The 21,041-nt window shown below is 36.6% G+C and overlaps 7 protein-coding genes across 7 annotated transcripts; 4 read left to right on the forward strand and 3 right to left on the reverse strand.

Moving 5' to 3' along the window:
• Window positions 1-26: 26 nt before the first annotated feature.
• Window positions 27-3,677, reverse strand: CBG10393 (the record flags this gene model as incomplete). The annotated part of the gene is made up of 2 exons (XM_002635695.1): window positions 27-446; window positions 3,177-3,677. Coding segments are annotated over 2 exons (921 nt in total), but the record flags the coding sequence as incomplete, so codon positions are not given.
• Window positions 3,678-5,973: 2,296 nt separating this feature from the next.
• CBG26953 lies at window positions 5,974-6,670 on the forward strand (the record flags this gene model as incomplete). Its single annotated transcript, XM_045236828.1, has 2 exons — window positions 5,974-6,195; window positions 6,314-6,670. 2 exons carry the CDS (start codon window positions 5,974-5,976, stop codon window positions 6,668-6,670), a joined length of 579 nt encoding a protein of 192 aa, XP_045099039.1.
• A 2,353-nt stretch (window positions 6,671-9,023) lies between these two features.
• On the forward strand, window positions 9,024-9,056 carry CBG26952 (the record flags this gene model as incomplete). Its single annotated transcript, XM_045236829.1, has 1 exon — window positions 9,024-9,056. The coding sequence occupies one exon, from the start codon at window positions 9,024-9,026 to the stop codon at window positions 9,054-9,056; it is 33 nt and encodes a 10-aa protein (XP_045099038.1).
• A 449-nt stretch (window positions 9,057-9,505) lies between these two features.
• On the reverse strand, window positions 9,506-10,932 carry CBG10391 (the record flags this gene model as incomplete). Its single annotated transcript, XM_002635694.1, has 5 exons — window positions 9,506-9,713; window positions 9,760-9,874; window positions 9,920-10,402; window positions 10,640-10,796; window positions 10,843-10,932. 5 exons carry the CDS (start codon window positions 10,930-10,932, stop codon window positions 9,506-9,508), a joined length of 1,053 nt encoding a protein of 350 aa, XP_002635740.1.
• Window positions 10,933-12,299: 1,367 nt separating this feature from the next.
• CBG10390 lies at window positions 12,300-14,062 on the forward strand (the record flags this gene model as incomplete). Its single annotated transcript, XM_045236830.1, has 6 exons — window positions 12,300-12,528; window positions 12,930-13,055; window positions 13,125-13,243; window positions 13,291-13,598; window positions 13,645-13,757; window positions 13,806-14,062. 6 exons carry the CDS (start codon window positions 12,300-12,302, stop codon window positions 14,060-14,062), a joined length of 1,152 nt encoding a protein of 383 aa, XP_045094266.1.
• Window positions 14,063-15,164: 1,102 nt separating this feature from the next.
• CBG10389 lies at window positions 15,165-18,418 on the forward strand (the record flags this gene model as incomplete). The annotated part of the gene is made up of 5 exons (XM_045236831.1): window positions 15,165-15,532; window positions 17,772-17,912; window positions 17,965-18,096; window positions 18,144-18,276; window positions 18,329-18,418. 5 exons carry the CDS (start codon window positions 15,165-15,167, stop codon window positions 18,416-18,418), a joined length of 864 nt encoding a protein of 287 aa, XP_045094265.1.
• Window positions 18,419-18,807: 389 nt separating this feature from the next.
• CBG10388 lies at window positions 18,808-19,351 on the reverse strand (the record flags this gene model as incomplete). Its single annotated transcript, XM_002635691.1, has 2 exons — window positions 18,808-18,931; window positions 19,236-19,351. The coding sequence occupies 2 exons, from the start codon at window positions 19,349-19,351 to the stop codon at window positions 18,808-18,810; spliced, it is 240 nt and encodes a 79-aa protein (XP_002635737.1).
• Window positions 19,352-21,041: the final 1,690 nt, after the last annotated feature.

The raw sequence follows: 21,041 nt of genomic DNA on the forward strand, positions 1-21,041 counted from the left end.
AATTCTTTTTTCCTAACTCACCCAAACAAATTCTTTTTGAGGAATAGTTTAAACGGTGGGAAAAATATCAATAGTGCAATGATATTCAACGACGAGTGAGCAGTAAAACAGGCAATATATATTTGGCCAGTCTTTTGCGCATCTGGGAGTGCAAATAAAAGAGAAACAGCCAATATAAGAATCGGAAACATTGATAAACCGGCCTTTATGACTTGGACCACTAAGAATCTGACTCCCTGTGCGTGCCTCTGATAGTTCACCAGAGCAACTTTTTGTTTCAATCGATGCATTTTTCGAAAAGTGTCAAAAATAAGAAGGAAAACTGATACAACCACCAGAATTCCTATAAATAGTACAAAAAATAATGGGTAAAGGACATACGGACTTCTGGGTATAACGACAAAGTTTGGGAGAGATCGAAAGCCCTCGACATAGTTCGGAACGACCTGCAAGTCAATCGCACAACTTTTTTCAAACTTAACCTATTTCTAGTTGTGATCAGCAAACTTGTGCTTCATTAGACTAAATGTTGGCTACTTTTCGCAGGTAATTTATGTGATACCTCTTTTATCAGTTCCCATTGCTCTTCTTCGGTTAGACGCGCTGAATAGGCAAACAAATCAGCCAAAACGATTCCAACGATGGCAATAAAGAAAATCAAATAATCAAATTGTAATGGAAAAGCATAAGAATTAGCCAGAGAACTAACAGTACGATGTTTTTTGATAAATAAAACAACAAGTAATGTATATTGCATAGTGATAAAGTCAATGAGTATGTAACAAGAGTGAAAGGGTGGAATAGCAAACCAGCTGGATAGTATACCAACTGTATAACAACCAAGTAGCGGGTATATAGGGACAAGTTGCATCAAAAGAGTCATAAAGATATCTGTGATAAAGCAGCCGACCTGATAAGCGATTAGCCAGTACCGAAATTTTTTGAGTTGTTTGCACTGATATTGTAGGAGATAGATGCAAAAAATGTTCAAATTAATTGATAGTACACCGATTACATGGTAATACAGAATCAGCCATTTGGGCTCCGTGAAATCTAGTACAAACATAACTGACAGGAATAAAAAAACTTTTTTTGGTCATAAAAAAAGAGCTACACGGAGCAGGTGGGATTTAACAGGTGGGATAGAACCTGCTCTGACAGATTTTGAAAGTTGTTAGGCAAAACCAGAACTAGTTCGGCGAACTAAAAAACTAGAAAAACTGCTTTCAGCCGCAATCTCAATTTTCAAGTTGGAAATAAATTTCTATTGGGTTTTTGCGAAAAAAAAACAATCATTTACCGGGAAAATTAGATAATGTCAAATTTGACTGCTTACTGGTTATATTCACCCAGGTCTAAATGATTTTCTAAAAGAATTAATCTCCATTTCTGGGTTAAAAATTTTCTGAGAAAAAGTGGACGGAGCCTAAACTATAAGATGCGCACGGCCTTTTAGTACATTTATTGAATTCAAATTGGAAATAACAAAAAAAACAATTTATTATGCATTAAAAAAACAAAAATCAGATCAAGCAAAAAAATTCATAAAAAGTGATAATGTCAATGTCTCAGCGACCATACGGCAATGGCCATTTTATCAAAGCTTGTCTTGTTTTGACAAAAGTGAAATACGAAAACTGATCTCTCGTCTTTTTTCATTTGAAACATTCGACTATCATTTGTCAAGTCATTGAACCGATCTTGAGATTTTTCAACCAAGTAGCGGGTATATAGGGACAAGTTGCATCAAAAGAGTCATAAAGATATCTGTGATAAAGCAGCCGACCTGATAAGCGATTAGTCAGTACCGAAATTTTTCGAGTTGTTTGCACTGATATTGTAGGAGATAGATACAAAAACTGTTTAAAATCATTGATAAAATACCAATCACATGGTAATAGATAATCAGCCATTTGGGCTCAGTAAAATCTAGTTCAAACATAGCTAGCAGGATAGAAACCTAATGAAATAGACTTTTGTATGTAAAAAAGAATCAGAAACGGAGCAGGTGGAATTGAAAAACTTGAACCTGCTTTGACAAAAATTCGCGAATTGTTCTCAACTTCCTTCTTTATAGACTATCTGACCCTTGGTCCCTAACTTTTCTTTAAACTCCAATACAAGCTTCATTCATATAATTTATTCAAGAATAAGATGTAACGGAGTTGAAGAAATATGTAAAGACAAAAGAGCGGGAAGCTTACCCCGGTTACATGATAAGGGGATGTTAAATGACATCGTTCTTATCAGAAAGAGTAATTGTGTAAGAAGTGTAGTGGATAAGACGAACATATTGTCAGTTTTTGAGACATCTAAATGCAGCTAATCCTACAAGCACTGGACAGAAAAAAAACATTAGAAACTGATTGCAGATGTTCGCTCTTGATTTATTCTTGATTTTAATCTGAAAGATAGTATTGTTCTACTCTCTCTGGAAAGTCCTAACTTACCCAGACAAGTGTTTCTGGAGGAACAGCTTATACGGCGGGAAAAATATCAACAGTGCAATCATATTAAACGAGGAGTGAGTAGCAAACCAGGCGATACAAAATTCGGATAACAATTGTGAATGTGGAAATTCGAAAAGGACAGAAATACCCAACAAAATAATTGGAAAAATTGATAGACCTGCCGTCCCGACTTGAACCACCAAGCACCTGACTCCTTGTGCGTGTCTCTCATAGTTCTTCGGAGCAAGTTGTCGTTTCAATCGATGCAATTTTCGAAAAGTGTCTAGAATAAGAAGGAAAACTATCACAATAATCAGAAATCCAAGGAAAAGCACAAAAAATAATGAGTAAATGAGAAACGGACTTTTTGGTAGGATTTCAAAGTTTGGGAGAGACCGAAAACCTTCGACATAGTTCGGCACGACCTGAAAATTGTGTTTCTGGAATTTCCTGCACTTGATTGGCTACGATCGGTTTATCTCATCTGGATTAATTGGTACGAAAAAGGTATTAATTACAAAATTGAAGCTCTATTTGTGATTACTAGACCTACTATCTTTCAGTCTATTACAACAAAATCTACTATTTTTATTCTTAAGGCATCCTAAGTTGACTACTTTTGACTAGGTAGGATTCCTGGCGACCCTAAAAGTTGATGGTTCCGCTTCAAACTACCCACAACCCGAGCCGTAACCGTCCGCCTGTTTTCGACAGCCTTGGTTATACCTCCTTTATCAGTTCCCATTGCTCTTCTTCTGTAAGACGCTCTGAGTAGGCAAATAAATCTCCCACAACGATTCCAAAAATGAGAAAAAAGAAAATCAAATAATCAAATTGTATTGGAAAAGCAAAAGAGTCCGCTAGCGAACTAACAGTACGATGTTTTTTGACAAATGATACACCAAGTAATACAAACTGCACAGCAATAAAGTCACACACTATATAACAAGAATAAACAGGTTGGATATCAAACCAGCTGGATAGTATCCCCACTGTATAACAAGCCAGTAAAGGGTATAATGGGACAGGTTGCATTAAAACAGTGATAATGATATCTGTGATAAAGCAGCCGACCTGATAAGCAATGATCCAGTATCGAAACTTTTCGAGTTGTTTGCACTGATATTGTAGGAGATAGATGCAAAAAATGTTCAAATTAATTGATAGTACACCGATTACATGGTAATACAGAATCAGCCATTTGGGCTCCGTGAAATCTAGTACAAACATAACTGACAGGAATAAAAAAAACTTTTTTTGGTCACAAAAAAAAGAGCTACACGGAGCAGGTGGGATTTAACAGGTGGGATAGAACCTGCTCTGACAGATTTTGAAAGTTGTTAGGCAAAACCAGAACTACATACAGACAACGTAATGAGCTTCTTTCTAGTTCGGCGAACTAAAAAACTGCTTTCAGCCGCAATCTCAATTTTCAAGTTGGAAATAAATTTCTATTGGGTTTTTGCGAAAAAAAAACAACCATTTACCGGGAAAATTAGATAATGTCAAATTTGACTGCTTACTGTTAATATTCACCCAGGTCTAAATAATTTCTCTAGAAGAATTATTCCCCATTTCCGGGTTAAAAATTTTCTGAGAAAAAGTGGACGGAGCCTAAACTATAAGATGCGCACGGCCTTTTAGTACATTTATTGAATTCAAATTGGAAATAACAAAAAAAACAATTTATTATGCATTAAAAAAACAAAAATCAGATCAAGCAAAACAATTCATAAAAAGTGATAATGTCAATGTCTCAGCGACCATACGGCAATGGCCATTTTATCAAAGCTTGTCTTGTTTTGATAAAAGTGAAACACGAAAACTGATCTCTCGTCTTTTTTCATTTGAAACATTCGACTATCATTCGTCAAGTCATTGAACCGATCTCGAGATTTGTGGGTTTGATCTAGATTAGTGTCAAAATGTTCCAAATTCAAATCGGTCCGGAATGCATTGACTTGATCCCTTGTCCAGTCTGGAATTTCAGCACGGAAAATGTGGAATTTCGGATGTTCCTGTCCAAGGAAGTTTCTGATATGTTCAGTGAAAAAGTTGGAATCAAGATGAGAAAAGTTGATTCTGGCGGAGATATAATCTAGGGAGGAGATGCCTTCGATGGATACGGATCGAGGATCCCGAATCTCCGCAAAGTCAATGTGGGTACGCTGAAAAATAGTGATTTTGGTAACAATCAATAGAAAACCATTTTCATTTTTATTGGATTATTTAGTGCGACAACTTTCTTGAAAGCAGAACCATTTGCCATGGCGGCCTAGAAAACTCAACATGCGAAAATTAGGTCATCATGTTAAAATGATCTAGAAAACATTGCAGATGTGTGCTAGGCTTATTCTATACCATAAAATACGGTGGCCTAGAAAACTAAACTTGCGAAAGTTAGGCCACATTTTGCTTTCAATGAAAAAAGTTCAAAAAATCTTACCAAGTGCTTCTCATTTCTTCTCTCCAATAATTCTGTGATAAACTGCGATTTGTTACATTCACTAATGACCAATTTAGGCGTATTCAACAATGGTTGCCAGTGAATCATTTCGTCGTAATTTGTGATACGTCCGGTTCCAATTTTTATGTCCGTCGGTTCACACTTGAAAAACTTTCGCAACCAATCCACAATTTCCAGAAATCCTGTCTGATATTTGGTCATGTACGAGTGCAAAATTGGAAAATATTCTTCATGATCTCCTGGCAAGAGTCTTGAAATTAATTGGTGCTCGCCAATCTTCAACTTCATTTTCGCACCACCAAACAATTCAGGATGCGACTGGAATCTCCAAACGAATGGAACATGATCTTTGAATTCCATTTGAATTTCCCAATAGTTTCGACCACGTTCTTCCTTTGGTGCTTCAAAATTGACGCTGAACTTGGTTGGAGCAACTGCAATTTTATGGAACCATGCTGTATGAGGAGTATTTGTAGCGAGGTTTAAGCTGGAATAGAAGAATATCTGTTTCAAAATAAATTCAAAATTTCAACTCACAATTCATCAATTTTCGTGCATTTCCAGAAAGCTTGGCCTACTGTGGGGACTGGAAATTTGGAAAAGTTGATATGAGCGAACATAGACATTTTTTATCTGAAAAAAATTGAACAATTACGGTGAAAAACAACGAAAACAAAACATGTTTTAGTGTGAGCAATATTTATATTTATTTCTCTTTTCTGCAACCGCACGTCTCAGTGTATGCGTACGTTGCGTTAATCTTACGACAGTTGGTGTCAAAAAAGCGCGGAAGACATGAAAAAGTTAAGAAAATTTTACATTTTTTAGATTCTAACTTCATATGAGTGATAATACATTTCAAGATGAAAGTTTTTGATTTTTAGATTTTATCCAAAAAAAATTAATTTTTAATAATTAGATCACAGTTTCAGTTTTCATCAAGCTCAATTATCTCAATTTCTACAAAAGATACCAAAAGTCTGTCAACTACAAAAATGTTTGTCATAATCAATACTTTGAAATCCATCAGGATATTATCCAATTTTGAACCCGTACATGACTAAATATCAGACGGGATTCTTGGAAATTGTGGATTGGGTCCGAAAGTTTTTCAAGTGTGAACCGACGGAAATAAAAATTGGAACCGGATGTATCACAAATTACGACGAAATTCTTCACTGGGAACCATTGTTGAATACACCAAATTTGGTTATCAAGGAATGTAACCAATCACAGTTTATCCTAGAAATGTTGGAGAAAAGACACGAGAAGAAATTGGTAAGACTTTGAGTTTTCCAATTAGTGCAAAAAAAACAACAAAAAATCCTAAAACCAGGAAACAATGCTTTTCTATAAATGCAGAATGATAGCATACTAAAATTTTCTTCTTCTTCAGCGTACCCACATTCGCCTTGTGGACATTTCCCATCCTCGATCCATATCCATCGAGAGTCTATCCTACAGCGAATATATCAGAAACTTCCTTATACAAGGAAATTCGGAGTTCCTGGTTCTCCGTGCTGCAATTCCAGACTGGCCCAGGGATCAAGTCAATGCATTCGGGACCGATTTGAATTTGGAACATTTCGACATTAATCCAAATCGGACCCATGCACCGCAAGTTGACTTCTTTGAGTTGCAAAATGATATTAGAATGTTCCAAATGAGAAAAAACGACACATCGGTGCTTGTGTTTCACTTTTCTCAAGACACGCTGGGGTTCGATAAAATGGCCATTACCGTGTGGTTTTGAGGAACCGGAACCCAGAGATTGATAGTATCACTTTTTACTAACTTATTTTATTGATCTAAATTGTTGTTTTCCATTGCCAAAGAAATGTTTGCCGTTTAATTTTCAATGCTGAATTCAATTTTATCTTTATGATACGGTCTCTATCCTTCACTTCGATTTCGATTTTCTCGATATCTGTAAGAGATATAAAAATGTGCAAACAAGAAAAGTATTGATTATGACAAACATTTTTGTAGTTGACAGACTTTTGGTATCTTTTGTAGAAATTGAGCTTGATTAAAACTGAAACTGTGATCTAATTTTTAAAAATTAATTTTTTTTTGGATAAAATTTAAAAATCAAAAACTTTCATCTGGAAATGTATTATGACTCATATGAAGTTAGAATCTAAAAAATGTAAAATTTTCTTAACTTTTTCATGTCTTCCGCGCTTTTTTGACACCAACTGTCGTAAGATTTAACGCAATGTACGCATACACTGAGACGTGCGGTTGCAGAAAAGAGAAATAAATATAAATATTGCTCACAAAAGTGTCCGTCCAGAACAGAATACTTTTTAAAAGCGATATTTATCGAATCTTTTCCAGGAAAACAAGACCTCCATTTTAGTGGGGAAACCACTGGCGTTTATAGAAGGGCCATGAACCGGCATATTTCTCACACCTGGAAACTTCCTAATAACTTTTGACGTTCATTGAAGCGTATTTCACTTTTTTCGCTTGTGTGTACCTTGGTTTGGCTTTCCGTGTGTACATTGAGCGATACACACACACCCACAAATTGATCTACCTAAGGATCTTGAAAAGTGTCCGTCCAGAACAGAATACTTTTTAAAAGCGATATTTATCGAATCTTTTCCAGGAAAACAAGACCTCCATTTTAGTGAGGAACGGGGTACATACCCTGGACTCAAGATAATTATCTATGATTTGCACCTGAACTTGGGATCTTTCTTCGGAAGAGGATAAACGTGTTCTATGAACGAAGAGCTTTTCTCCTATTTAAATTTGAATTCTAGCTGTGGTCTTAATTCTCTCAGTGATCGCTTTCCTAACTCATATTGATCATTTTGTGAGTTCCGAAATTGTTAGCGATATTTCACAGCCGTTAACTTCAGGTGGCAGATTTAGAAAAGTTGGAGACTAGTCCAGAGTGTCAATGGCAGATCTAGGACTTTGGGTGTAGCCTCAAAGGAAAGTTTAAATGTTCAAGACCGCGTAGAAAATGTAAGCATTCAAAAAATCCGTACCAAAGATCCTCTATGATTTCTCATAAGATCGTTTTCAAGATTTTCGGCGGGGATAACAGAATAAAAGTGAGTGTGGCTGTTTGAAAAAGAGTGTAAACTACATAGAAAAGATGGGTTCTTTTAGGAAAAATAGGAAAAAAAAGAGTACTTTGAATTTCTTTTCATCTAGGATAATTTTTATTGCGGTTTTAAAATTCACATCATGAACTTTTTGGATTTCTGAGATCGCTAAGCTACCTGAATCAGGAGTTAAATTAAATATTAATCTAGGAAATACCTGATCTTCTTCCGGTTTTTCTAACATGCAGTTGTCGTTTATTTGAGACCTAGAAGCAAAACTTTCAAAAAACCAGTTTTTTAGAAAACAAAATTCACCTGTCTTATCCTACCGGCATTCGGAATTCGAAAATTGACAAGAATTTCTCCTAAAAACTTCCGACAATCCTCTGGGTCTGCTTTTGGTCAAAAGACCAGTGTCCGCCCCACAGCTACCAGTGGGCAACTTCTGTCGCGCCCATAGGTTTAAAAAAACCCATAAATCTATTGCACGACCTTATACCAGCAGTAGCTAACAACCACTCTGGCTGGTACATAATTGACGATAATTTTCTGGCCAGAAGTTGCAAGCCGACGGCCGAGTTGTTATGAATGTAAATGAAAAGAAAAGGAGGAATTTAAAAAAAACCGACCATTTCAAGCTCTAAGGAAAGAACTCAAGCTGGATTTTGAGTTCCCCGAGCGAGAAGATGAAAAATTATTTAGAGTGCAGCGAGAGGAAGCTGAAGAGAAAGATGAACTGCGGACATTCAGCAAAACCTGAGATCGGAGATTGAAATCATGGATGTGTGATTGTTACTCTACGGACACCTTCTTTCATGGTCCAGGTGGGAATTCCGATTTTCATGATTTCAATCTCCGATCTCACTTTTTCCTCAATGTCCGCAGTTCATCTGTTTCTTCAGCTTCCTTTAGCTGTAGTCTACAGAAACCAAAGTTCATGACGTTCGTCCAGACTGTACACGAAAATCCGGTGCCCGCTGCCCACTTTTTGTCAATCCTAGAGGCGTTCGATCATAGTCTCAGTTCAATCCCAACGTCGATCACATGATTTTACGGTCAAGAAATGAAACTTTCTGAAGAGGGCCATGTTATTGTTTTGTTGAATCATCTGCGAGTTCAATGCCTTAACCGCCGACTGTAGATTAAATTTGTCAAATTCGTGGAGACCGTGCTAAAATTAAGAGATACGGAGCACAAGTATGCTGTTCCATCAGGGTTCATTGGCCGTCCAGAATGTCTTCAACATGTCTACGAGCTTTCGCAAGATATTTCCTATAAATTTCAGCTCAAAATGTTACCCTGGAGCAAAGTTATTCAAGATTTATTCCAAAAACCCAAAAAATGACGAAAATGTCTGAAAATATTATTTTCTAAAACTTGAATAGAGGAATCAATTTTTCTGTAAACTGTCTAAATCAGCTGTTTTCAGACTATTCATTCACAAATTTCCAAAAAACGTGCTGGGAATCTATGAACTAAAAAAAAGCAATCAAAAAATTATTATTTCATATTTTCTATAGCAATATTCAGATCATATCGTAAAACCCGAATGAATATCCTTCAATGCTCATTAGTTTCTCCCAATCCATCTTAATGAACGATGACTCTAATTTCTTCATGTAATACTTGTGATAGTCTTGGAAGTCGTTCAGAAGTAGAATGTTCAGCACAGGTTGGTAGTGTTTGGACCCGGGTGGGTTTATACATTCATCAGTCAGCGAACATAACACCCACCTGTAAATAGGAAAGAATCCAGACCAAACAAGGTCCATGAACCTACCACTTCATAATTCTTCTATTGTAATTTGTTCTTGGTACAAAAATGATACCCGATCCAAGTTGATGCTCGTTTTTCAGGAGTTCAAAAGAGTGAAATGGGAAATAGTGGAGGAGCCCTGAATAATCAATAAGCAAAGATTAAGATTCATTTTTTCGCTCACCTGAATGCAATACAGCATAATTGTTGTGTCCATTAACGTCAAATGAGATCAACTCGGAATATCTTTTAGACATTCGATTTTCCGAAATTTCCTCGAACAAATCCTCAATTACATTTGGCTCAATCATCTTAATATAAGCGTCTATCCACAAAAGAACCGGATAGTCTCTCATAGCTTCTGCCAGAACTAATCCTTTGAAATGGTTTCTTTTGAAGTTCGTCACATATTCCGGATAAAGAGTCACGTCGAATCCTCGGAACTCAAAATTAGGATCCGACTTCGGGAGTTTGTCAATTGAGCTTTCGCTTATATTTAGACCAAAAAGCACGTATTTATGGTTAGGATAATATTTTCGAACAGATTTATAAGACCACATGCAGATTCCGAAATGATCCTCGGAAGTTGCAGAAACGAATACCAAGGCATCTTTGTTGGAAATGGCTCCTTGGAGGGTGATTACGTTACCAGAATCACCAAGAAGATCTGAACAAATGAGTGGTAGAATTCCCTATTTGCTATGTTAGAAGCACACCCAAACCGTCAACTTTAGGCTCATTTATCTCGATTCCTGTGAAAGATATCAAAAAGTAGTCAACTGATAATGTGTTTATCATAATATCAAAATTGCTTTTTCAGTTGACGAAATTTTGATATCTCGCATAGAAACTGAGATAATTGAGTTCAAAGTTGACAGTTAGGGTGAACTCCCGCCAAACTCACTCAAATTCTCTAAAGTTTCTACAAACGAACAATTGAATTTCCTTCCATACCATCCGGGATTCCTCGGCACCGGATAACAAAAGTTGTGCGATTTTCCCGTTCTTTTAGATATACATTGACACTCTGGACTAGTCTCCAACTTTTCTAAATCTGCCACCTGAAGTTAACGGCTGTGAAATATCGCTAACAATTTCGGAACTCACAAAATGATCAATATGAGTTAGGAAAGCGATCACTGAGAGAATTAAGACCACAGCTAGAAGCTTCTGACTGGCGTTAGATCTGAAGAACATTGTATTTGAACAACGCTTCAAATTCAAATTTAAATAGGAGAAAAGCTCTTTGTTCACAGAACACGTTTATCCTCTTCCAATGAAAGATCCCAAGTTCAGGTGCAAATCATAGATAATTATCTTGAGTCCAGGGTATGTACCCCGTTCCTCACTAAAATGGAGGTCTTGTTTTCCTGGAAAAGATTCGATAAATATCGCTTTTAAAAAGTATTCTGTTCTGGACGGACACTTTTCAAGATCCTTAGGTAGATCAATTTGTGGGTGTGTGTGTATCGCTCAATGTACACACGGAAAGCCAAACCAAGGTACACACAAGCGAAAAAAGTGAAATACGCTTCAATGAACGTCAAAAGTTATTAGGAAGTTTCCAGGTGTGAGAAATATGCCGGTTCATGGCCCTTCTATAAACGCCAGTGGTTTCCTGTAGCCTAGATTACCAACTCTATAAAAGTTAGGCCAGTACCAGTGTTGAGCGGAAATAAAATTTCGCTTCACGGAAGACGGAAGACGGAATTCCGCTTAACACTGGCCAGTACCAAGCCCCTCAGATGATAACGGCGCGGGTTACCGAACACATGACTCACGAACTTCAACTTCTCAAGGTGATAGGCAGAATAACTGCATTTTTACACTTCAAAAGAAAATCAAAAGTTTTCCTCTACATTTTTCTATGCAAATCGGAAACCACATTTCCCCACTGGGCCAAAATTTCCCACATTTTTACTGATAACCCGAAATAGCAGCGAAATAATGCCCGTCTATTTTGGTTTTGATAATATTGAAAATTGAGGTCGGGAGACTACAATATTTCTTTTTTGGGAACATTTATGTTTTTCCTGTTCTCAAAGGTGGCAATGCTTTTCAAAGGTCCACAACTCTAACTATGAGTGCCCAATATTTTCAATCTATGAACGGAATTTCAAGGAAGTTATGTGTTTAATTCAGTTCAATCATTTTGATATCTTTTTTCAAAACACAATCAAAATTAAAGGCTCTTTTATTACTGGTTATGTTTGTTATCTTGAATATTGTTTCATCCGGTCCAATCCTGATGCGCTCACCGCACCTGTAGGGCACGAATCACGCAGCTTCTTTAACAACCAGCATGAGAATTTCGATATCCATGATTTCAATCTCCGATCTCTCGATTTCCTGAATGTCCGCAGGTCATATGTTTTCTTCAGCTTCCTTTTGCTGTACTCTACCCAAACCGTAGTTCACCACGTTCGTCCAGACTACACACAGGAATCCGGAGCACCGCCCACTTCTTTAACGATCCTAATTCTTTTTTAATCATGATTCCAATAGGTTAAAAGTCTCTTTTCAATCCCGATGCCACAACAATCGTCTGCTTTGACGCTCACAAAATGCAACGTTCTGAAAAGGACCCTTTCCTTGTTCTGTTCAAATCTTCTGCGAGTTCAATGCCTCCATCGCCGACTTTAGAAGAAATTTGTCACATCTGTGGAGACCGTGCGACAATTAAAAGATACGGAGCACCTGCATGTCTAGGGTGTACTGTGTTTTTTAGAAGAACTGTGGTGATGAATATGATTTATAAATGTTTGAGAGGAAACAATTGTATCATTTCTTACCGTGAGTTTGGTGGTACAAAGAGTGAGAATTGCTACGAATAATAACTATCGGAATGATAACTGTTAAGAACCATAACTTTTCTTGCCTTGTACGGAAAATGTGAAAAAAGCATGTGTCCTTTAGAACTCGGCAAATATCTGAAAATCTAGGAATTTTCAAAAAATTCTGTAAATGTAAAGCTTTTAATCTAGGTCTATTTTATACCCTCCAAACTTTTCAAAAGGATCAGACACTTGACAACCGAGCTCCAGACTTCTGAAAATTGTCAAGATCCACTGGGAAACACAACAACCTAGTATAATTATGACAAAACTCATGGCTCCCAACAACATGACTGTTAGGGCGCCCTTCTAAATCCGATTTTCAATATTCACTAACAATAAATTTCCAAATAATTTCAGCCCACCGATGCGTTTGTCGATCCTGTCGATTCGAAAAATGCCTTCAAGTCGGATTACGAAAAAATGCCATTCATATAAGGGATCGTTTTGGACCCAGAAAAAAGTCTTCTAGACAAACTGCGGCTAGTCCGGAAGTTATATGCCTTGGCGGTAAACAATTTTTAATCTTGAGTTAATTCGAATTTCAATTTCCAGACAACCAACCCAGCACATTCCTAACATCTTGGGTTAAATTGCAAGGGGAACAGCATAACCGACACTTGCCATTTTTCGCAATTCATGGCGCTAGCGTCGCGTTTCGCCGAGATAATCAGGTATCTATTCTGTAAAAATAAGGTTGTTGATTAACTTGCAATTTCAGAATGTCTTGAAATACCGCCGAAGAGCCACAGCACAGGACGTCAACATAACGATGAAGTTGGCTCTAGAGCAAGCAAATGAGTGGGGTGATGGGCTGGAACCATTCAAAAACCTAGGTATCGAAGTGAAGAAAAGTGTCCTATCAGAATACTTTCTGGCGTTTCTACTAATTGACTCTACTTACAAAACTGCACAAGAAAAAGATCAAGGAATCTGGCTTCTTCCAAATGGGAGTTTTGTACATCCTGATTATTTTTTCGGACTTCCCCAAGCAAATATTGATATGGAAGAAATCAAAACGAAGGCACAGTATGTTGTTGCTTGTATAAAACGTTTGATTATTAAATCTTTTCAGACTTCACTACGACTTTGTGTCCAACATATTGGAGGCAGTAGTACGGTCATTTCGAAAGTTGCAAATCGATGAGACAGAGTGTGCCGTGTTGAAAACGATTCTGATATTGAAGCGTAAGTCATAAAGATATCCAATAAGATGTTTTTTGCTCTCCATTGCAGCATCTTGCTCCGAACGAGCAGTGTATTCTGGCCAAGAGAGAGTTCTAGAAGGTCTCTATACAACTTGTATGAATGATTTAATGAATTACTGTATGATGAAGAATATCGAAACTGGAGTTGAACGATTTGGGGAAATTCTCCTGCTACTCAGCTCTATTCGATGTGGTGTCAAAAATATTTACAATCATACAAGAGTTTCTGATTTATTTAGTGATATGAGATTCAATGATAGTGTTAAAAATATACTTTTATATTGAGATAATCTTATAAATTGCTTTTTTTCTTCATTTTTCTTTTTTCCATTTCCCTTTTTCCCATAATTTTCTGGATCATTTAAGAAACGAAAAATTACAAATTCGTTACAATTCCGCAAAAGCGAAAATCCTGAAAATTGGTTTTAAAAATGACATTCTGAAGATTTTTGAGAAATCAGAAGACGAATTTGGAGAAACACAAAGGCAGGGCGAACAAGTAAGGCCTCAATACATAAACAAATCCAACTCCAATTCACCAAATCACAATTCTGAATTCCGCAGAAAGATTTTTTCGAGATAAACATATTTTTTGCAGATCAAGGACTTTGGGGTGGAATAGAAACATTCAAAACATCCCTACGTTCTAGAAGGTCTCTATACAACTTGTATGAAAGTCCTTGATCTGCAAAGTCCTTGATCTGCAAAAATCCCTACCAAGGATCCACCATGATTTCTCAAAATATCGTTTCCAAGATTTCTTGGCGGAGATAACGGAACAAAAGTGTATGATGGTGTTTAAAAGAGAGTACAAACTACATAGAAAAGATGGGTCCTAAAAACGGGTCCTTTTAAATATATCTTACTTTAATATAAACAAAGTTGTTGCACTGGTACAAACTTTTGGCAATTTCAAATGTCACAAATCTGACTTTTTATACTCAACTTTTTGCCAGTAGGCAAGAAGTCCAAAAAAGTAATCAAAGCAATCATTTTCAATTTTCCAGAATTCGTCATGGGCCAACATAATATTAGTGTTTGGATGTATGATTACATTGAAATGGCAAATTTCCAAACACAAATGTCATAATAAAAAGTGTTTTTTCAAAACTCACATTCTCATTTCAAGTCCAATAAAATGCCCAGATCTACCATGTCCCTCAAAACCACCACCACCTATGCGCCCTTAATTTTCTATCCCTGGACCGGTGAATGTTTGCACTGTGTTGACTCCAGTTTGACACTATCTGCCGATGTTTCAGAAGCAATTTTAAAATATACAGAAATTTTCACAGAGGTTGTGACTGATATCAGTTTGGTTTTAAATTCGGTTCACTTCTTTATTCTAACCAGAAAAGAATTGCGAAGGAATACTGTGTTTTTCATAATGATCGCGATTTGTGTTTGCGATATGTTGGCCCTTTTCTCGTGTATGCTCGAATATCTGTTCAAGGACTATGAAGCCAGGCCCGATGTGAATTGTTTCCGTGATAATTCAAAACAATGGTGGATTAAAGGAATGCTATGGTATTCTGAAGGAATCCAAAAGTTTGGAAGATTGTGTGCAGCTGTTCTGGCACTGGCCATGACTTTTCTACGGACCTTTTCAGTGATGTATCCCATGAATTCATTGGCAAATACAATGGCTAAATTGAAATCTGCATTTTTCATAACTTCGATTTGTATTTTTATTTGTGGAGCATGGTATGCTCAGTTCTATTTAAGTGGGAGTCTCATTGCAGGTGTTGGCACTGGGTAAGTACTGTAAGACCTGCAATTAAAAGGTCCCTTGAATTTTAACCCAATTTTTCTCGTTCGCTCTGAAATCTATCAAAAAGTGTTCAACTTACAGAATGTTTATAATGAAATTCAAAATATTTCGTCAGTTGAATTTTTGATACCTCTTACAGGAACCAAGATAAACTAGGTCAAAATTCGAGACCCCCGTATTAATAGAAACCCACCCTATACGTGCACTTTGAGCTCAATTATCTTGGTTCCTATGGTTGAGATCAAAAAACTGTTAAGTAATAAAACCTTTATGATATCATGATAAATGTTTCATCAGTTGTCAAAATTTTGATATTTCTCAAAATAACCGAGATAATGAAGCTCAAATTGCGGGTGGGCTTCCATTAGAGTAAACGACATTATTTCTCTGAAAATTTTCAATGTTTTCATACTCTGAAACTCTAATTTAATTTATTTTATTTCAACGAAGGGGAGAAAACCACTAACACGTGAAATGTCTATGAAACTAGGAAATATAACAGGGACATACATTTGTAATAATTGGGAGATGAAGGAAAAACCGAGTTAGTAATTAGTTGAATTCAAGACAAGAAAATGTTTTAGATCACAGGATAATAGTCGATTTTTGAAAGCCGCTGACGAGGGCTTCACCGGAAACACTTTGGCGGGTAAAGAGTTCCAGCATCTGATTACTCTATTAGAGAGAAATTGAGAAGATATTTTTGTTGAGTTTTTGATAAGTGATTTGAGATAGTATTTGTGATGTCGCAATGATCCAGCATGATAAATATTTCGAAAATTGGAACCTCCATGATAATTTCTTTGGAAACAATAATTTTATTTGTGTAAACCAAATCATTATAGAGCCTGCGATACTCCAAGGAACTTAGCTGACATTCTTCCAGTGCTTCAAAGTATGAAGTGTATGCCATCCTGAATTTTTTGAAAATTCTGAAAACAAATGACTTTTGCACCGATTCCAATTTTATAATATGATCCTTTAGGATTGGAGAAGTGACTATCGTTCCATATTCGAGTAAAGGGCGTATGTAAATTGTATAGCATTTTATTAAAACACTCCACGATGCGTTTTTTAGAATGGAAAAGAACATGTTGATCCTCTGATGTGATTTCCGAATAATCAACGAATAATGATAATGGAAACTCAGGTTACTGGAGAAGTAGATCCCAAGATCACGTACATTTTCCACAGGGGGAATCAAAGCTTGATTTAATTTGGGATTCATAACATTGGAGTTGGCATATTTTCTTGTTGCATTGAATTTGATGTATTCGCACTTTTTAGGAGCCGCTTTCATTTTCCACTTCGAGCACCAATTCTCCAATTCAATTAAATCTGCATCAATCAATCTATCATTCGTATCATAAATTTTCAAGTCATCTGCAAACAGTAGATAGTCACTTTGAAATTTGTCCCCAATACAATTAATATATAACAAGAAGAGGGTAGGCTTAAGAACAGAGCCCTGCGGGACTCCGGACAATACGCGCCTCTCCTTCGATAGTATATCATTGACTTTGACTTGAAATTTTCTGTCCGTGACAAATGAATGAAGCCAATTTCTTCGTTTGGGAGATATCCCAAAGCTTTCCAACTTATGAATCAATTTGTTTATCGGCACTGTATCGAAGGCCCTCTGGAAATCAATATAGACGCTATGGGTATCTAACCCATTTAAAGAATTGAAAACAAGCTTGTTCTGGTAGGCGATCAGTTGGGAAATTGTACTTCTCTGATTAAGGAACCCGAATTGTTTTTCTGATAATAGATTATTTTCGGATAAGTATTGGACTAGATGTTTTCGTATCAACTTCTCCATAATCTTGCATATATTGGATGTTAAAGAGATTGGTCTATAATTTAAAGGATCGGAGCGGGAGCCTTTCTTATGAAGCGGCATAACAATCGCCTCCTTCCAAGATTTTGGTATTCTTCCAACTCGATAACTTTCTGTGAATATAATGCATAGTGGAATCGCAAGAGGAGTACACGCTCTTTTCAGAAATATTGACGGGATATTATCCGGAGAAGTATTATTTCGGCCTTTCAGTTTATATAGTAATATCTCGATATTCTCCGGCGTGAATATGACATCTGAGCTGAACTTAGAAGTTAGATTCCCTGAAGCAGGAAGGATATCTTTGTCAATGTTGAAAAATACAATAATTTTTTAATACAATAATAATACAATAATTTTTTCAGATGCTACTTTCACTCTAGCACTAGAGATTCCGCATTTTTCACCACATGTGAAGGCTATATCACTTTGATTATAAACATCACATATTTAATTCTGACTATTGTTTTCATTGTAGCATTGAAAAAAGTCAAAAACCGACGCAAGAATCTGAGAACTGACAAGTGAGTTGATAAGCAGATTTCCAAACTTTTTTATTTGAAACTTCACTTTTAGACCTGATAACACTTTAAACTTGGTCGTTGCAATGTCAACATCTTATCTGATTGCTGGATTTGCCTATAGTGCTGTATTCTTGGCAATGGATGGACCTTTTGAGATGGATAATGCATGGATGTGGTTTCGGATGTTTGTTCCTGAATTTTCCAAATAATTTGAATTCGAATAATTTTCAGTCAACTTCTCTTCATGCTACGCCAACTGCCAAAAGGTCTCCTGGCAGTTCATTCATTCGCACATGCCTTTATATGCTTCTCTATGTCTTCACAGTATAGAGAAACAGTTTTGAGATTTTTCCAGAAAAAGAAGGTAGATATTAAAACTAAAATATTTTAATTATTTTGAATTTTTGAAATTCCAGCATGACGTTGTTGTGGAAGCTTCAAAGACAGGTTCTCGAGTTGCAAGAACTCTCAACTCTTCACAAGACACTTCCAAGAAGAATTTTTAAATTTTCAATTTACAGTGTGTAACATAAGTATAGGGCCACCCCAAAATCTAGGTATAACTTTTGAAAATCGTAAAAAAGCAATTTATAAGATTACCTCAATATAAAAGTATATCTTTAACACTATCATTAAATCTCATATAACTGAATAAATCAGAAACTCTTGTCTGGTTGTAAATATTCTTGACACCACGTCGAATTAAGCTGAGTAGCAGAAGAATTTCCCCAAATCGTTCAACTCCAGTTTCGATATTCTTCATCATACAGTAATTCATTCAATCATTCATACAAGTTGTATAGAGACCTTCTAGAACTCTCTCTTGGCCAGAATACACTGCTCGTTCGGAGCAAGATGCTGCAATGGAGAGCAAAAAACATCTTATTGGATATCTTTATGACTTACGCTTCAATATCAGAATCGTTTTCAACACGGCACACTCTGTCTCATCGATTTGCAACTTTCGAAATGACCGTACTACTGCCTCCAATATGTTGGACACAAAGTCGTAGTGAAGTCTGAAAAGATTTAATAATCAAACGTTTTATACAAGCAACAACATACTGTGCCTTCGTTTTGATTTCTTCCGTATAAATATTTGTTTGGGGAAGTAGTCCGAAAAAATAATCAGGATGTACAAAACTCCCATTTGGAAGTAGCCAGATTCCTTGATCTTTTTCTTGTGCAGTTTTGTAAGCAGAGTCAATTTTGTAAGCAGAGTTTTGTAGGCCGAATCAATTAGTAGAAACGCCAAAAAGTATTCTGATAGGATATTTTTCTTCACTTCGATATGTAAATTCATGAATGGTTCCAGCCCATCACCCCCACTCATTTGCTTGTTCTAGAGCCAACTTCATCGTTATGTTGACGTCCTGTGATGTGGCTCTTCGGCAATATTTCGCGAAGTTCTGGAATTGTAGGATAATCATCATCCCCATTTTAAAAGGCCGTTAAAATTTGAAACTAGCGTAATGTCAGAAAATATTTGTGGCCATTGGTAGTATTTACAGAACGTGGAAAAAGACAATTCCAAATGCCTTGGTGTTTAATACAATTCTTTTATAGAAAGCCACCATATTTTCATTATGTGCTAATTTAGTTTTTAAGAGATATTGTTTTTAAAAACGCTAAACTTAAGACATATTAATGAAATGTTTTTTGGGAAGCTTTTTATCAGCTGACAGAATTTTGATATCTTTTGGAACCATGCCTACAGGACCTATATTGATACCTATATTCAGATGTATCACGTTGTTACTATATTAACTTTTCCTCTCCTCCGCAGCTTACCTACAAAACCAATTTTTTACTTGATCTCTTCCGGCCACCCGTTAACTGATTTCGCCGGGAATAATTATGTGGCTTCGGAAATGAATGATGTCAAAATGATCACGAAGACCTCTCAATACAGAAGGATACCTGATTATCACTGCAAAATACCTAGCGCCATAAGCTACAAAAAATGGCAAGAGTTGGTTATGCTGTTCCCATTGCAATTTAATCCAAGATGCTAGAAACGCGCTGGGTTGGTTGTCTGGAAATCGAAATTCAAATTTATTTAAGATAAAACAATTGTTTACCGCTAGGACACATAACTTCCGGACTAGTAGTAGTTTCTGTAAAAGCTGTGCTTCGAGGTTCAAAACAATCCCTCATTTTAATAGCACTTTCTCGTAATCCGACTTGAAGGCATTTTTTTAATCGACAGGATCGACAAACGCATCGGTGTGCTGAAAATTTTTAGATTGGAAATTTAGTGAGTGCCGTTAAATCTGTATTAGAAGGGCGAATCTAACACTTGTAATCCGGGCCTTTCCCGGGCCTTCGCGTGTCCTGCCATAGTTATTTTCAGTATCAAAATTTTTAGACCAACTAAATTGGATACGATAGAGCTCGACAAGACGAAAAAGAGCGAAAAAAGCAAGCTCTGACCGGCCCGACTCGGCACGTCCGAAAAAAGCCACTTTACGGCCTGTAACTTTGTTCGCAGACAAGGTACAGTATTTCAAATAATTTCATTTTGTAGTACTCGTCGAGCTCTATCATATCCAATTTAGTTGGTTTAAAATTTTGATTCTGAAAGAAACTATTTCAGGGCCGGCGAAGGCCCGGGACAAGCATGGATTACAAGTATGATGTTTTGGACAGTTATTACCAGTCGGTTTGAGCCCCTGCCGGGGGCTCAAACTCCTGGGTTTTGTTTACTATATCTTACATTTGAATTCCTAATTTCAGAAATTCCCACTTTCCGTGTGTCCGAAATTTCCGAGTTTCTTTATTTTCAAAAGTTATATTTTCCCGATATCGGAATTTATGAATACCGTACTTTCTCGAATAGATGCCTACATACAGAATCTCTTGTTTTTTCTAGAATGTTCCTGGATATTCTGATTACAGATTATTAGGGTTTCTGAAATTCAGATATTTAAAAAACCCACACACAGCCCTACTTCTAAGCCTTTGGTTTCAGATCACCTTGAAAAAATAGGGAAGTGATTACAATACCTGTATACTTATAGAGAACGCTTCTCATTTTTTTCAGGCAAAACCTTTGGAGGGTACAACAATTCGGGGGTACAAAGGGGTACAAAACTCACAGTTTGGAGGTACAAAACTGAGCCTTTTTCA

The sequence above is a fragment of the Caenorhabditis briggsae genome (assembly GCF_000004555.2).
Source record: "Caenorhabditis briggsae complete genome, chrV, whole genome shotgun sequence".
Taxonomy (NCBI): Eukaryota; Metazoa; Nematoda; class Chromadorea; order Rhabditida; family Rhabditidae; genus Caenorhabditis; species Caenorhabditis briggsae.